This window comes from Hippopotamus amphibius, chromosome 6, assembly GCF_030028045.1.
Source record: "Hippopotamus amphibius kiboko isolate mHipAmp2 chromosome 6, mHipAmp2.hap2, whole genome shotgun sequence".
In the NCBI taxonomy this organism is placed as follows: Eukaryota; Metazoa; Chordata; class Mammalia; order Artiodactyla; family Hippopotamidae; genus Hippopotamus; species Hippopotamus amphibius.
Genome location: NC_080191.1, coordinates 62836836 through 62854734, shown reverse-complemented (window position 1 = coordinate 62854734; position 17899 = coordinate 62836836). Strand labels below are relative to the sequence as shown.

General features: G+C 41.3%; 1 protein-coding gene across 1 annotated transcript in view; it reads right to left on the bottom strand.

Moving 5' to 3' along the window:
- Window positions 1-17899, bottom strand: part of CD109 (CD109 molecule) — a 126584-nt gene that overhangs the window by 105187 nt on the left and 3498 nt on the right. The window contains exon 3 of the mRNA XM_057737937.1: window positions 1760-1788. Within this exon, the coding sequence (XP_057593920.1) occupies window positions 1760-1788 (29 nt within the window). The remainder of the gene's footprint in view (window positions 1-1759; window positions 1789-17899) is intronic.

The following is a 17899-nucleotide window of genomic DNA, read 5'->3' as shown; positions in this document are numbered from 1 at the left end:
TTTGCAGCTAATGATAGTTGGGACGAGTAGTTTACAGGCACATCACTGAAACCAGCCCAAGTGCCCTCATCCCGTCTACACGCCTCCTCCTTCCAGCCTTGCTACACTCCAGCCCGTGCAACTGTGGACTTCTTTGAGAAAAGCAGACCGTTCCTGTGCTTCGAGCTGTGATTCCTGAACTTAAATCTCACCCCCTTCTGCTATCAGACCATTATATTACATAGGATTTATTCTAATCTTCTCATTGTAATACTCTTTCAACAGAGTTATGGACACAGCTCCTAATGTTTGAGGTCACATTAATTCAGTCTAATGTCTTATTGTCACTAAGATTAGGGATTTTTTCCCCTGCATCTGCCTGCTTATGCCTTCCCTCCTCCCACCCCCACTTTCTACTATTACAACGGTGTATTTCTTAGTAAGGTAAGTACAAACATGACAGGTAAGAAAAAGGGACTTCCCTGGTGGTCCAGTGGCTAAGACTCCACATTCCTAGTGCAGGGGGTCTGGATTCCGTCCCTGGTCAGGGGACTAGATCCCAAATGCCTCAACTAAAGATCCTGCATGCCACAACTAAAAGATCCTGCGTGCCACAGCTAGGATCCAATGCAGCCAAATAAATAAAAAAAATTTTTTTAAATAGGTAAGAAACATAATGGCTACGGAATATAAGTAATTTTTATAAAGGACTGTTTGGGAGCACTATCTTCTCTAAGAACCACCCCCCAAAATGAATGTGGTTTCTGAATGTGCTTGATAAGTAACCTTCAAGAGGTAATGGGGCAACCTTACATAATTGTGCTCATCGGGAAATGGCAACCTTACATAATTGTGTAATGTGTGAGGGTCAAAGTCATGAGTCATCTAGTCCCAGAAGAGTACACCAAACTGTCCCCTTAGTGGAGGCTGTGTTCTATATGACTGTACATTAAATGTGTGAAGCTGCAAAACAAAACAGTAATAAAAGCACAAACTTCCAAATCAAAGCCATGGGAAGCAGGACTAATTCACAAACAATATTTAATAACAAATATTTTGTGACTCTCTCAACAAAATAACCCTTTCCACTTCTACAGCAGATGCTACAGCATGTTCACATCTCATTTCACCTCCAAGGCAGCCCCTATGAGACTGGCTATACCTTTATCCCCTTCTCCAGGGCTGGGACCATGGTAAGGTGAGCCAGGCATCTGCTTCAAGTGCAAAATTTAAGAGTGTGCCAAAAAAGTCAGTAATCAAGATTTAAAATATTTTAATATTTTAAGTATTTTTAAATAGCAAATGTGATGCAAAAATTAAATTGTGAAACAAAAAAATCAAAATTTTAAACAAAAACAGGATCAGTATCAACTACTGATGTTTTATTTTGCCTCAGGGTGCAATTCGGCTCAGTGAGGCACTGCCCTTTTCCAGGACAAAGAAACTGGGATAGAGCATTAATTACACACCCAAGACTATAAGGCTTGTTAAAGCAGAAGCAGGACCACACCTGCCCAGGTACCTGTGCTAATAGTTCAGGCCAGTCCCCCTCAGTGAAGTTCTCCATTTTACAAGAGGAAAATCTCCACTATGAGTTTGAAGAGGCTAATAACCAATCTCCCTGAAGTAATAGTATTCTTAAATAATCTGAAGGTGGAACTGAACTCAAGCCAAACTCACAAGGAATGTAAATGAATATAAAGCCAATAAAACTCTAATTTATTTATTTCACTGACACAATATATATTTCTGAAACCAAATTTTCTAAGTAAATACTTACTGATGGAAGAATAAGCATCTTGAAAGAGCCTAAAAGGAAAACAGGGAAGAAAACAGAGTCATAATTTAAATACAGTGATATAATACAAAACTCATAAGATTCTCTTAATACTCTTTCAGATGTAAAGGGAATCATACATTTACAGAATCACAAACTTATGTAGCCAAACCAGAATAATTGTATTAAAGCCCAGAACACCTGAGAGATTATCACATATCCTTGTGCCAAAGGATTAAGACTCAAAAGGCTTTCAGTGTGTAAACCTCTCCCAAAAAAATCAGTTAAGTTCTGCTTCTCTTTTCCATTATCATTTTTGTAGTCAAAATGATACATTTTATAGTTAGTCATTTTGCAGTTGCTGCTGCTCTTGTTGCTGTTTTAAGGCTGTACATGTTTGATGGACACTTCATACGGGGTACAGAAGGAAGCTGAGGTTCATTTCTAATGTTCATGTCTCATACACTCATGATAAAGGGAAAAAAGGAAGGCATTAGTCACGTCAGGGGTGAGCTGGGACTCCTAACTGACCCATTAGTATCAAAATAATGCAGACATTTTTCATGTAAGCTCCTAAACAAAGACTGCTAATTTAACTCATGCCAATTTCTCATCAAATCTACTGCAAGGGGAAAAAATGTTCCAAGTTAAAAATAAAAGAGTACTTAATTAAAGTTCCCATTTAAGGGACATGAATTCAGAGGTGGTCACAGGCCCCCAGTTCCTTCATTCATTTCAGAAACACTTATTAAGGGTACCACAGTGAACAAGACAGACATGGTCCCTCTCCTCCTGGAGGCCACATGTTTCTACCCCGTGGGAACAGACAGGCACAGTACGGAGCAGGGGTTAAGCAAGTGGCCTCTGCAATCAGACCACACAGGTTCTATCCTGAATCAGCCACATACTAGTCCTGTCCTTGAACATGTTACCTGATTCTCCACGTTCAATTTTTCATCCACAAAATGAGGACAATCACACAAGGTGGTTGTAAGGAATAAGTATGTCGATGCCTGTAAAGGGTACCGAACAGTGAACAGTGCCTGGCACATAGGAAACACCTGATGAATGTAAGTCATCATGGTGCCAGAAAGCTAGAAGAGCTACCCACGGACATGGCAGTGTGCCTCTACGGCAGTGGGCTTCAGATGTTTATGATAGAGCACTCAATCAATAACAATATTTAGTGCACGTTACCACGTCAAGTTAGATTGATAAAGTTATGTACAAGCACTTTCTCAACCAAAATATTAGATATTAGAATACCTGACTTTCTTTGTTTTTCTCAATAAAATAAGAGAAATTAAAGTTAGCACATTTCCTACCTACCCCTTTATAAATGGTCTTGTGACTCCCAGATGTGTGCACCTCACTTTGACCACTGCCCCAGTGGGCCTCAGTGAAATACAAGTATGTTCTCAGGAGCAGATAAGCACCTCATCAAAGTCACTGATCACATAGCACAGACCAGTTTATCTAATAACTGTCACCATATGAAGCGAGGAGCAGGACTCAATTAGGACACTGGACAAAGAACATCTTCAAAAGGTGAAGGAGGAGCAACAGTTGAACAGACACAGTCCACACGGAAGGGCTGCAATAGAGGGAGAGTGCAGGGCACTTCAGAGGGGCCACAGGAGGTGCCTAGAGGAAATGATGCAAGTCTAGGGCTGTCACATAAGGAAACAGGAGCCAGGTGAGAACGGAGGGGACCAGTTTCCAGGCAGAGCAGCAGCAAGTGCCAAGGAGTGGAGGTCAGCTGAAGCAAAGAGCTGGGTGAGACAAGATCAGAGGCAGGAGAGGCAGTAGACATGAGGCTGGACCAGACCACGAGAGGCCTTTTAGACAGGTGAGCCCTCACCAGAAAGGTCTGGGTCACAATGATAACCCAGCATTCTGATTGAGCATTTGTCCTGGATCTCTTTTGGTTTAGAAAATATTAATATGGGTTTAACTTGCATGAGATTTAACTTTGAAATTGTGTAATCATGCTTTGAGAATATCTCCATTTGTGGGAAGAAACTTTTGTTCATTAAGTTCTTGCTTTTTTTTAATTTTAATTTTTATTTATTTATTTATTTTATTTTTGGCTGCGCTGGGTCTTCGTTACTGCACACAGGCTTTCCCTAGTTACAGCCACTGGGGGCTACCCTGTTGTGGGTTTCTCATTGCAGTGGCTTCTCTTGCTATGGAGCATGGGCTCTAGGCACATGGGCTTCAGTAGTTGCAGCAAGCAGCTCAGTAGTTGTGGCTCATGGGCTCTAGAGTACAGGCTCAGTAGTTGTGGTGCATGGGTTTAGTTGCTCCACAGCATGTGGGATCTTCCCAGACTAGGGATGGTACCGTGTCCCCTGCATTGGCAGGCGAATTCTTAACCACGGCGCCACCCGGGAAGACCCCTAAGTTCTTGCTTTTAATGGAAAAGGCATATTCTATACTGAACTGAAGAGAAATTGAGAAGCCCCATGATGCTGCAGCAACTAAACTTGATGACACACTCAAAAGAACCATAAATAGAGACAACTAACAAGTTTTGTCTTGTAAAAATATTTGTTGAGAAAACGCATAGTGCTCCACAGGCAGACCTGCAAAATACTTGGGCTGAAACACTTAAACAATTCAATATGGGAAAAAATTGAAATTGAGAATATCTTCCACACATCAGAATTTTCTCTGATTTTACCAGGTAGCTCAGCACATGCAGAAAGAGTGTTTTCTCAACTGAAAATATTATTGTCACTGTACACCAACAACGAACAAGCGGAATTTGGAGTTAAATTACCAGGTCCACTTACCTTAGCAGCAAAAAAAAAAAAAAGAAATACTTAGGCATAAATCTAATCAAATGTGTTCAAGATCTAGATGAAGAAAACTACAAAACTCTAAGTGAAATCAAAGAGATAAATAAACGGAGAGATATTCAGTGTTCACAAATAGAAAAACTCAATTGTCAAGATATCAGTTCTTCCCAACTTGATCTTTAGATTCAGTGCAATCCTAATCAAAATCCCAGCAAGTTACTTTATGGAGGTCAACAAACTGATTCTATAGTTTACGTGGAAAAAAATAAATAAATAAATAAAGTTTACATGGAGAAGCAAAAGACCCAGAGTAGCGAACATAATACTGAAGGAGAACGAAGTTGGAAGAATAATGCTACCTGACTTTAAGGCTTACTATAAAGCTACAGTAATCAAGACCATGTGATAGTGGCAAACGAAAAGACAAATAGATCAATGGAACAGAATAGAGAGCCCAGAAACAGACTCCATAAATAGTCAACTGATCTTTGAAAGGCAGAACATAGAGGATTTTAGGGCAGTGAAAGTATGCTGTATGATATTATGATGATGGACACATGTCATTACACATTCATCAAAACCCAAAGAATTTACAACACCAAGAGTAGACCCTAATGTAAACTGTGAACTCTGCCTCATTGTGATGTATCAACGCAGGTTCATCCTTGGTAAAAAAAACAAAAAAAAGTACCATTCTTGTGAGTGATGTTGATAACAGGGAAGGCTATGCACGCATGTGGACAGGGATAATATGGGAAATCTGCAGAAATATTTTTTACTTATTTGAATGTTCAAGCTGAATACTCTTATGATAATGGCCAGATAACATGAACATTCAAATAAATAATGGATTATAACCTACTGAATAAAATAAGAGTCTGTGAGTTTGTGCTGATATATAATTTAATAGATGACTAAATGAGGGAGAAGAGAAAGTTATCCTTTTGTTCACTATTTTTAATTAATTTATTTTATTGAAGCATAGTTGATTTACAATGTTGTGTTAGGTACAGCACATATATATTCCGAAAAAGTTATTCTTTACCATAGAATTCCAATTCATAAATGTATAAAGAATCATGGAATTAGAAAATTTCACAACTATAATGGTAATAACTGATTCAGGCAAATCATCATCAAACGTGTGTGTACAAGTGGAGTGAGTGAGACTCGCGAGAAACAATAAACCACTGTTGTTTGAAGCTACTAAATGTCGGGTGGTTCAGTCACAGCAATAGATAACGAACACGTTTGAAATAAAAAAGATTAATTAGCAATATTAAATATTATTATCCTTATTTTACAAATGAGAGCCTGAGTCACAGAGTCATTAAGTGACTTCCCCAGGGTCACACCGGAAAGAAGTACCAGGGCCAAGATTCTAAGCCACTGCCTCACTGTAGAAGAACGGCGGTTGTACTTTTGTTCTTGTATTCTGCCCACCTCTGATTATTTTAAAAGTTACACAGCCTGGGTAGCCTCTGTGTGTATGTTGACACCCTTACTCCCTCAGTCACACAGGTTCAAAATCACAGACCTCTTGGACTCCCTGCTCTCCTCAACTCTATGTGAGTCCTCACCAGAACCTAGATCCTTCTTCCATGTTTCTCCCAGCCCTCAGTTACACTACAGGCACTGCAGTGGTGGAGCTAAGGAAAACAATTCCTGTTATACAAGAATTTCTGAAAACGATACAAAAACCAGAAAATTCCTCAACTCTATCAGTTCTTCACACTATCCTGTTTTGATACTTTTGAAGTTAATTTCAAGAACGGAAAACCCCATCTTCAAAGGAAACAATAACCACATGTGTCTAAGGTTGGGTTCCCTGGGAAGCAGAATCTGAGATGGTGATTAAAGCACAGGGCATGTGCCTGGGACCAGCACCTAGAGAAGGGGAGGGATGCAGAGGCAGGTCTAGGGAGGATGAGGGGAAGAGCCACAAGATGTGTCCACAGAAGCAGCACTGACCCCTGAGAGTTGTCTTGAGTTGGGGGAAGGGGCTGGACTGCCACCCAAGGAGAAGTTCCCCTGGGGCAGGGCAAATCTCCACGGTGCAGGGGGGCAGTGCCCAAAAGGCTGGCTCGCAGGGCAGTGGGCTGCAACACTCCCAGCAGCTTCAGGGAATGAGTCTTCACCCCTGACGGGCTGGTTCTGGGTGGTACAGCACGGCACGCACCACAATGTCCCACAGTGGAATAAAATCAAAAATATTAAACTGCAGGGATCTGGGCCCCAACAAAACAGCACCCCTGATTATCGAGAGTCACTGATTTTTCACAACTTTCATTGGGGTTGACTATTTTGTCAGCCCAGTGACTGGGGGAAACAATGTGCTTCCTTTCTACCAGGGCCTGACACACTGGCTACCTGCCAACACTGGCAAACTCATAAAGACTAAAGACTAAAGACTAAGAGAGAGAGAGAGAGGAGTGTGTGTGTGTGTGTGTGTGTGTGTGTGTGTGTTGGGGGAGGGGTATAATTTATTTTTATCTAAGTGACACAAACCAAGGAGAAAGTAAAAAACAGCTTCGAGGGCTTCCTAGGTGGGGCAGTGGTTAAGAATCCGCCTGCCAATGCAGAGGACATGGGTTCGATCCCTGCTCCAGGAAGATCCCACATGCCGTGGAGCAACTAAGCCCGTATGTCAAAAAAAAAAAAAAAAAAAAAAAAAAAAACAGCTTCGAGTCTACAGTCCAAACAAAACTAGTAGGTTGATTAATTGGAGGGCAAGCATTTCAGCAATTCAAAGCCAGCTACCCACATTTGAAGTGCAGGAAATCCCATTCATAGAACTTCTTTTTTTTAACGTAGCTCTGCATAGAGTCAAAGCTTTGAGAGGTTTTCTCATTAGAGAGAAACTGGAAAAGGGGATGGACGGCATGCCTGGATCTTACTGCTCTGACATGTGACCGTGTCCATCACAGACCCAAGAAACACACAGCTGCCGCCAAACACTGGGGTGCAGGAGCAGAGAGGCCCCCACACACCCCTAATTCTTGCTGGATTCAGGGAGTGACTCGAAGGATGTGCAGACAGATCCAATTTAAAGTCCACTCACTTGTCTCATGGGTCCTTATTAAAAGGTTGGCTTCAAGTACTTGACATTTTTTTCAACTTGTTGTCTTCCCCCTAAATTTACGAGGGCAGCTTGGAATTTCCTAGGCACTTATTAAGTCTCATTTGAAAGTCCTAACGTTCTAGCAATAATTCACAGCACCAAAATATAAAATCGGGGTCAGGGTGGTAGGAGTACAGATGAGAAATAGTCATCTCTTTCTCTGTGGTGGCTATGTTGAGGATGAAATAGATGGTATTTGCAAATTGTTGTGAACATTTTTTCTCCCTTTTGCTGGGGCTCCGGGCTCCACTCAGACGTGGGAAATAGTCACCACCTCTTAAAACGCCGCATGGCACTCTTAATCACTGACTAAAGATACACTCTGTTCTGTGAAGTCCTTCTTAACATTAGTACAGATAACTCTGTAAAACTCAGATCATTTTTGCGTATAACCAGAGAAAGTCGATCTTAAAATCCCTGCAGTGCTTTCTCCTTCCCAGTGCTACCAAAGCCACTCAAAAGAAACCTTGTTTTAAAGCTTCACACTTGGCACAGGCCTGAGAGCTGGCCATCATTTGATTTACAAATAGAGTCAAAGCTATTTTTAAATTGCGTAATAAGCATACACAAAAACTAACCTTTCCTTAACTTTTTAAACACACTCCATAATGCCATATGCTACCTCTTCTGACATCTGTGCTCACCAAACAGCTCTGCAGAAAATCACTGAAGGGAAGGAGAGCGTATAATTGGAAATCCAACCAGGCCCAGAAATACTCTCTATGGGAAAAAAAAGGATTTTCTACCATACATGTGCCTGGCTTAGTATTTACTGGTTAATTACCTGAGGCAGCTCTCTGCTGTTCAGTAATGTACAATAATGAACTTAAGGAAATCACTTTTCATCTAAAAATTTTGACCTCTTCACCAAGTTATTAAATATTCTTTTATCAATACCCTCATTATTCAGTATTTTCTTTGATCACAGATGGACAAAGTGGGAGATAGGGTTTCCACCACAAATCTGTGAAAGACAAAACCTTAAAATGTAATGTTTCTGCCTCATGGTTTAATGTCACTTTTAAGCCAAGAAACTCTTTAGTGAATTCAATCTATACAGAAAACACAAGTATTTCAATCAAAACAAAACCAAAATTTTCCTTTGGTCCCTACACACTCCTTTAATTTTTTTCTCTCCTGCCTCCCCTTGCTTACAAATATCTCAGTAGGGACTTCCCGGTGGTTAAGAATCCGCCTGCCAATGCAGGGGACACAGGTTCGATCCCTGGTCTGGGAAGATCCCACATGCCAAGTGGAGCTACTGAGCCTGTGATCTAGAGCCCACAAGCCAATAACTACCAAGCCCACGCAGCACAACTACTGAGCCCAAGTGCCACAACTGAGCCTGCATGCCACAACGACTGAAGCCCACATGCCTAGAGGCCATTCTCCACAACAAAGAGTAGCCCCCACTTGCCACAACTAGAGAAACCCTATGCACAGCAACGAAGACCCAACGCAGCCAAAAATAAATTAATTAAATAAATAAATTTTTTTAAAAAAAAGAATCAATACCTTCAGAGGTAGTTAGGGAAAAGAAATATATCTCAGTAGAGTTTCATAAATAATGTCTTATTCATTTAGACCACTGAGTGTAAAATAGGTCAAACGCAAACCCACTAAAAATAAAATGGTACAATATAAACTAAATGTTAGTTAATAAAACCCAATCAAGCCAGGCTCTGGGCTGCTAAACGTACAGGGTATTTATTACAGCAGGGTCAGCAATTTACAAGCCACAGGCCAAGGCTGGCCCATGCCTGTTTTCGTGCAGTTCATGAACTAAAAGTGGTTTTGCATTTTAAATAGCCAGGGGAAATAAAAAGAATAATATTTTGTGACACATGGACATTATACAAACTCCAAATTCAGGGTCCATAGATAAATTTTGGTAGGTGCACAAGCACACTCCTTTGTTATACACCATCTATGGCTGCTTTCACATTACGATGGCCAAGTAGCTGCCACCAAGATCACAGGCCAGCAAAACTTACCATGTTGACCATCCGGATATTTATGGAAAAAGTTTACTGACCCCTATGGTATGGTGCTCTTTTTAGGAAGACATCCTCCTTCCTCAAGGGATGAGGAGTAAGATTGAAGGCTCACTCCAGTCAGAATCAAAGAGCCATCAACAGAGACACCTGGCATTAAAAAAAAAAAAAAAAAGCAAAGCTAAACACACACACACAGATGCCTGGCCTCCTACCACAGGCTTGTGCTCAGCAGGGAGGCATCAGGACTAACGTCTGATGCTGGGAGATGCTCGGTAGAACACAGCTGACATTCCCAAGTGTTCACTGTGTGCCAGGTACCGTAGTAAATGTCCTAAAACAGTACACTACCAAAAGGAAAAAGGAAAAATTTAAAAAACAAACAAAAAAAAGGAAAAAGAAATGGGTGAAATTAATTTTAATAATACATTTTATTTAACCCCATACATCCAAAATATTACCATTAAATTTGTAATCAATATAAAAAAATTGAGTTTTGTTGCATTTTTTGGCACTAAAAGTATTCAAAATCCAGTGTGTATTTTATATTCACAGCCCATATTAATATGGACGAGCCACATTTCAAGTGCTCAAAAACCACATTTGGCTAGTGGCTACCATATTGGACAGTGCAGCTGTAAGACACTGTCTCATTTAATCCTCACAACAGCATTCAGTGGTAGGTACTATTTTTGTTGCTTTTATGCAGATGAAGAAACTGAGACTAGATGAGATGAATCACCTGTCCAAGGCCACACAGGTAGTAAGAAGTAGTGGTAAGGGTCCAGTTCCAATGTGACTCCAGAGTCCCCATTCAGGCCCACTGGGTCTCCCAAACTGTACAAGAGAGACCCAGCTATTCCTTCTAAAATATCAGTCCAAAAAAAACCTCATGCTCCCTCCCGTCACGCCTCTACAGCTTACTGCACTCTTGTGTCAGTATCTGGATACACCTGCTCATCCATATTTTCTCTTATCCATGTTGTTATTTATTTATTTATTTACTTATTTACTTACTTACTTATTTGGGGAGGGGGGCTGCACTGGGTCTTTGTTGCTGTGTGCGGGCTTTTCATAAATGTGAACTCCTAACACTGTCCTGCCAAAAGAAGCTACCAGGTCCTCTTAAAACACTTTCCTCTCTGTTTATTTCCAAGCACTTTACCACTCTGGTTTTCAGATTTTAATTCATGAATCATTTCTTTAGAACTAAAAACCCACAGACCTGCCCACCACCTCCCTACTCCACTACCTCCACCTAATCTTCTTTGATCAGTTTCATTCTCACTCTTACAAAGGAAGAAAGTCAGGTCATGGGGTTTTCCTAAGAGAAGTGAAGAGCAGAAGAGACAGCAAGACCAGGACCCACTATAACTTCCTCTCCTCCAGTTCTGTCACTGCACCTTTGGTATGAGGTCCTCACCTTTGGTATGAGGTCCTCTTAGTTCAGACCAAGATGTGATGAGTTACAACTCCACTTCTTACTCACACTTACAACCACAGTGATAATAAAATACCTCTACCCCATCCCCTCAAGCTTCAAGTGAGGCATACTTCCACCATAAACAGCCCCTTTCTCTTCTCTATTCTCCTGTGTACCCACCTCTGATGGCAACTCAGGTATCAGCCCCTGCATCCCAATAGCCCACAATCCAGCAGGGACCCAGGACAGGGCAGCACCAGGGAATATCTCCAATTCTGTTTCTTTCTCCAGTGAGCCACTACTTTTAACATTTATCCCCAATTCCTACAAAGAGATGACAGACCTGCACAACTTAGAGGTAACTATGGCAAGATTTTCTAAAATCATATTTCAATTTTATTCATCTCAAGTTCATACTTCAAAATATTTCTTTCTCTTCTGTTTCTTCTTACATCAAAGGAAGAAGTACTTTGTAACAATAATCCACTCACCCATGCTCTTGGATCAAGATTCTCTTCTTACCCTGAATTATCCACCCCTCCCCTTTGCATCAACCCTTTTACCTCTCTACTGTGTTTTTTAAGAGACAATCTACACTCTTCTTTCAACCATGAAATTTCTACAGAGTGGTCTACTATGAAGGTGATTTTTGAATCAAAACCTGAAGCAGCTAAGTCATGAAGACATCTGGCAAAGTGCATTACAGGTAGAGAGACGAGTACATGCAAAGGCCCTGAGGTGGGAGGTGTGTTGTAGGACCTGCATGAAGTCCAGAGAGGCTGGTGAGAGAGGTAGGAGTCATGTGAAATGAGATCAGAGGTACCTAGATTTTCTAGGGTTCACAGGCCATTGGAAGGCCATTGGCTGATACTAAGATGGGGAGTGACAAAATCTAGCCTATGTTTTCTGGCCACTTGATTGAGAATAGACTATAGAGCCATAAGGGTAGGGGGAAAAAATGATAACCTAGGAAGCTACTGCAATCATTTTTTTAAAAAAAGAGTGGTCTACACTTTGATTATATTTCCTCACCACCCATTTATTACTGAAAACTTCGCTGCCAACAATTAACTTAAAACCATTCAGTTGAGGATCACCAATGCCCTTTTCTCTGTCCTCATCTTCTCTTCTCTGATCTTCGGGGACACTTCATACTACTAAAACCTCCCTTCTTGGTACTCTTTCTTCCCTTGGCTTCTGAGACATCTCAGCATCTCCAATCCATCCCTGTTCTGAGTGTCCACTGTCCAGCCATTTCACTTCTTTTCCTCCTCCCAAGCTCCTGTCATCAGGCTTGTTCTGTCCTTAAGTGCTGTCTCTTGTGCACCCCATGCCTTCCCACCAAGACTTGGAATATTGTCTGCCTCTATGAAAACAACACCTTCAACTCTATCCCTTGTTACAATTTCAAAACTATCCTCTGAACAGCTCCACCTGGGTGTCTCCCCACACCTACATCTAAAGCAGAATGTAACATCTTTTCAGTATACACACACACAAAGCTCTGTCTCCTTCTCATGCCTGCCACTCCCAGCCCTGGGCTCTCCCCCCCCGCCCCCCCCCCCCCCGCACACCCTTCCCTTCTCTCCTATGTGAAGTAACTGTTCCCACAAAATGCCCAATGTGTCAGCAACAGCAGAGGTGGAACACTCATGAATGGACATCTGTATAGCTCTGGGTGTAACAGGTAACAGAACCAAGCACAGGGTCACACACAAGAAGCACTATTTACCAACCACACTGAATTTTTGACACAAACAAGAAATAAAAAACTGCCCAGTCTGTGCACTTTTAATATTATACTTATCCGTCTGCAATCTCTGAGTCTTCTCTAATGCCTTCCTTCCTCTCCTGCCCCATCCCCTCATTCATTCGCGTTTCACATACAGCAAGTAATCAATAAATAATAAATTAATGGGGGGAAATGTCATTGGAGAAACAAGGCGTTCCAGCATTGTAAAGCCTTCTCAACAACATACTGGATCAAACCCCACCCAAATTTTTACAGAATCTGATTTCTGTTTCCACCACAAGCCCTCAGTGACTCATTCTGCATTAGAAGAGGAGCAGCACACATTTAACTTGGAGTTTAAAGAATCAGTCTGTTCATTTTCAACTTCACTCCATCACTGATTCATAATCAAACCCCAAGGCATGTTTCTCCACTGCTGGAAATTAACACCAAGGTTTAGGGCTGAGGGCTGCAGGAAAGGCAAATACAGAAATCTGGGCGGGGCCTTCAGCAGCCGTGAATCATCACAGACTTGCAAAGGCTTGCCTCTCACTCTCAGGGTTTCCAGTACTTGGTCAGAGCAATTCATGAGAGTTGTTCTAACTGAAGGGCAGTTGTTCTCATTTTAATGCAGCTGAGAATCACTTGTGATGACTGCTTAAAATAAAGTTTAGATTCCCAGACTGTACCCCTGTCTTGAGAGGGTGACCACAGATCTGCATTTTGCATAAGTATGACTCACATTTTGAGAAACACAGCAACAGAATTTAGTTTTAGAAAAGATCTGAAGTGCCTAGCCCCACCCCCACCCCGATGCAGAACCAATAGTCCATAAAGAGCAACTCCACCTTGAGCTGAAATAAGAAACTGGCACAAAAATGCAGGTAAGCATTTTTAAACTCCTTAGTTAGCCTTACTTTCTTCGGTATCAGATAAAGCAACATTTGCAAATATATCCTAAGTCTCACACACAGCTCCTCATGCGTTAGGAGAGTTTCCTAGAGTATAATGGAAAAAAGAATTGGACTGCAAATCTGGGGACCTGTGATCTGTTTCCAGCTCTGCCACCAACAGGCATTTCACCTTGGGCGAGCCACCAGACACCACCCCTCAGTCTTTCAGCCACAAACTAGGTGACTCATAGGCTTATCTGTGAGGCCCCGTCCAGCTCCAAAATTCTACGAAGCTCAACTGTATTAGGAGCAGAGCTGGCATTGCATCTTGCAACTCTTTAGATCCAGATTAGATTTCATGAGATCCAGCTATGAACTACCACAAGCAAACGAGAAAATGATTTTCGAGGAAGACTGATACCACATTGCATCAATATCCCAAAGTAAAGCAAACAAAATATATTTCATGCTCTTCCAGGCAGTGGAAAACCTTCAAATTCAGAACCATCAGAACCAACAGGACCAACTTCACATTCAAACTATACCATTTACTGTGTTAGCCCAGGAAAACTAATAACTCTCTCTTAGCCTCAGTTTTCTCACCTCTAAAATGAAAATAATAGTGCCTTCCTCCAAGGGTTATTGAAGTAAAAAATTGTACATTAATTCCCTGGCACTATAAGGAAACAGTATTTAATATGTTATATCCCTTCCCACTCCCTTCTAGTGAGGTAGGTGCCTTTCATAGAGTCCCCAGGTTCAAGATCATCCCAAGAGGTGACGAAGAATTGCCTCTGACATGATCATTGCCACCATCTTCTAATAACAATAGGTGCCAATTTCTTGAATAGGTCCTATATGTTTAAGTGCTTTAAATGTTACCTCATTTCATCCTCACAATAACTGTATAATTGTATAAGGCAGAAACCACTGCTCTTCAAATGCTAAAACTGAAGCCTGGTGAAAAGGTGACAGCCCACAGCCACACAACCACTGATGGAAGGGCATCAGGTAGCCTGGTTTCAGAGCCCAAGTTCATCGTGACTACACTCTGGTCCTTTATACTCAGGCCCCACCTTCCTATCAATATATATTACACACAATACCAAAGACATGTGAATGAAGAACCCACACCCTTCAAAAATAATCTCATGTCACTGCAAGTTCAAACTGAGCTCTACTGGCACAGCTGCCCATGAAAACCTTCCCTGGGAGACCTGCCCACAGAGCACACTAATTCATCTATGCTCATAAAACCCATGGCACTGATTCTGCTCTACAGGCCATGAAACGTATGCTCAGGAGCTTTGTTTCCACCAGGAAAGCCATGCAAACTGAAGTGGATGCTTTTTTTTAAGTTCTTCAGCTAATATCTCAAATTATAGAGTATTGACTTGCCATCCTTGCTGAATGAAGATAGAAAATAAAATACCCCATAGTCGGGACTTCCCTGGTGTCACAGTGGTTAAGAATCCGCCTGCCAATGCAGGGGACACAGGTTCCAGCCCTGGTCTGGGAAGATCCCACATGCCACAGAGCAACTAAGCCCCGTGTGCCACAGATACTGAGCCAGCGCTCTAGAGCTCATCAACCACAACTACTGAGCCCACACGCCACAACTACTGAAGCCCGTGCACCTAGAGCCCATGCTCCCGAACAAGAGAAGCCACTGCAACAAGAAGCCCGCGCACTACAATGAAGAGTAGCCCCTGCTCGCCTCAACTAGAGAAAGTCCGTGCACAGCAATGAAGACCCAATGCAGCCAAAAATAAATAATAAATAAATCTTTAAAAAATAAGTAAATAAAATAAAATAAAATAAGCTACAAGGATATACTGTGCAACACAGGGAATATAGCCAACATTTTAAAAAAACAACAAACAAAAAATACCCCATAGTCAACGGGATAAAGACAAAAACATAATAAAGATAAAGAAGAATGTTTCATTCTTAAAGAAGAGAAGGTAAACACCCCATTAGCTCGCCAAGATTTTAGGGCAAGAAGGCAAGTTATTAAAGGATACAGACATACACATAGAGTTCACCTCACCCGAACCCTTCAGTGGGAAGACAGAAGCAGGCTTAGTGCCATAAATAAATAAGCAGTTCCTCCAGGCCAAGAGATGCCCTCCCTGCCTTGCACCCAAGTGGAGAATGTTTGTTTAGGTTTCTTTCTTTTTTCCTTTCTTTTTTTGGGGGTGGGGGGTGGGGAATTTTATCTTTTTAATTTTATTGAATATTGAAGTATCGTTGATTAACAATGTTGTGTCAGCCTCAGGTGTACAGCAAAGTGATTCGGTTATACATATACACGTGTCTATTCTTTTTCAAATTCTTTTCCCATTTAGGTTATTACAGAATATTGAGCAGAGTTCCCTGTGTTATCAAAAAGTCTACAAGGAACAAATGCTGCAGAGGGTGTGGAGAAAAGGGACCCCTCCTACACTGCTGGTGGGAACGTAAGCTGGTGCGGCCAGTATGGAGAACAGTATGGAGGTTCCTCAGGAGTTTTTCTTTTATCACATATACGTGAAACCAGTGACAATAAATTCATTAGTAGAGGAAAGGGGTGTACTCTTTATTATTTGAAGTACATCTCATTCAGGAAAAACAATGAAAGTTTACAAATGAACATTTCATATTGTAAAGAGAGAACGGGAAATAAAGCAGAAATTATGGTTTCAAGGACATCAAAAATAATTCAATTCCTTCCCATGCTTTAAAAGATGAGAAGATAGTTCTCATCTATGATCTGTGAATTCAAATGTCCTTAACTTTTTTTCTTGATTTGGCATGGAACTCCAGGGCAACATCACAGTAAAGGAAGAGGTAAAAGCCAGGAAGGTAAGAAAGAAGTGGACAGACTCACTCTCCAATCAACAGATAGTCTGACTTGATTTCAAATGCCAATAGCTGCTCCATCTTCTCTGGTAATTACTACCTGCTGAATTTTATCAATAATATTTACTTAACTCTTTTATACAACAAAAGATAAGATTATGAACCTAGTTCTATTCACCATAGAGATGATGACAATGGTGGTGGTGGTGATGACAGTGGTGTTCCTAACAATAAGTACACTTCAGTGTCTGAATCTCACCACTGAAAACGTATTAATATACCCTTAGAGAACTCCTCGAAGTTTATTAGAAACACTTTTTCTCAAGGGTTATTGGCCACCAAAAAAAATAAATAAATAGAAATAACTGATCCCCAATAAATACAGAATTAATTATTTTAAAAGAAATAAACTGGGACTTCCCTGGTGGCGTGGTGGTTAAGAATCTGCCTGCCAATGCAGGGGACATGGGTTCACTCCCTGCTCTGGGAAGGTCCCACATGCGCCACAACCACTGAGCCTGCGCTCCAGAGCCTGCGAGCCACAACTACTGAGCCCGTGTGCCTAGAGCCCGTGCTCCACAGCAAGAGAAGCCACCGCACTGAGAAGCCCACGCACTGCCACGAACAGTAGCCCCGCCTCACCACAACTAGAGACAGCCCGCACACAGCAACAGAACCAACGTAGCCAAAAATAATAATGATAATTTTTAAAAAATAATTTTTAAAAAATGAATAAACTAACTGTAATGTAATCCATGCTACTGGCCTCAAGGATGGAAATGTAGACAAAATTTTCCCCATATCTGCCAAACATATAAATGAACTTTTCCTGGAGGACAAGCCATACTTTTCTGCCTTTATTAAGGCATATGCTGCAATTCAAATCCTTTAGCTTATTACTATTTCTGACACAAATTAAGCTAGAAATGCATTCTGGTTATGGTGAAACACTGCCCCGTCCCAGGAATTTCTAAGAACATCAGGACTTCTAGAAACAGCCACTCAGAAACAGTCCCTCTCCTTACCCAGCTCTGCTAGAAGATGGATCTTTATTAAAACCAATCTTTTCTTGGCAGGAACCTCTTGGAGTCCCTCATAAAAAAATGATGAAATAAACAGACCTAAAATGTATTTTTTTGCTTGTGTTTATGTGGCAAGAAAAAAAAATGAATCCTAGGAAGATCCAGGCCCTGTTAATTTAGAAAGTCCTCCTTTATCTACATATTGTTACACCTGGAGAAATCAGATAAAACAAGGATGTGAAGACAGGGAGGGAGAAATGTCTTGGTCCTTAAGTCCTAACCTCACAGGAAGCATCTGCTCTGAGAACAATGACTC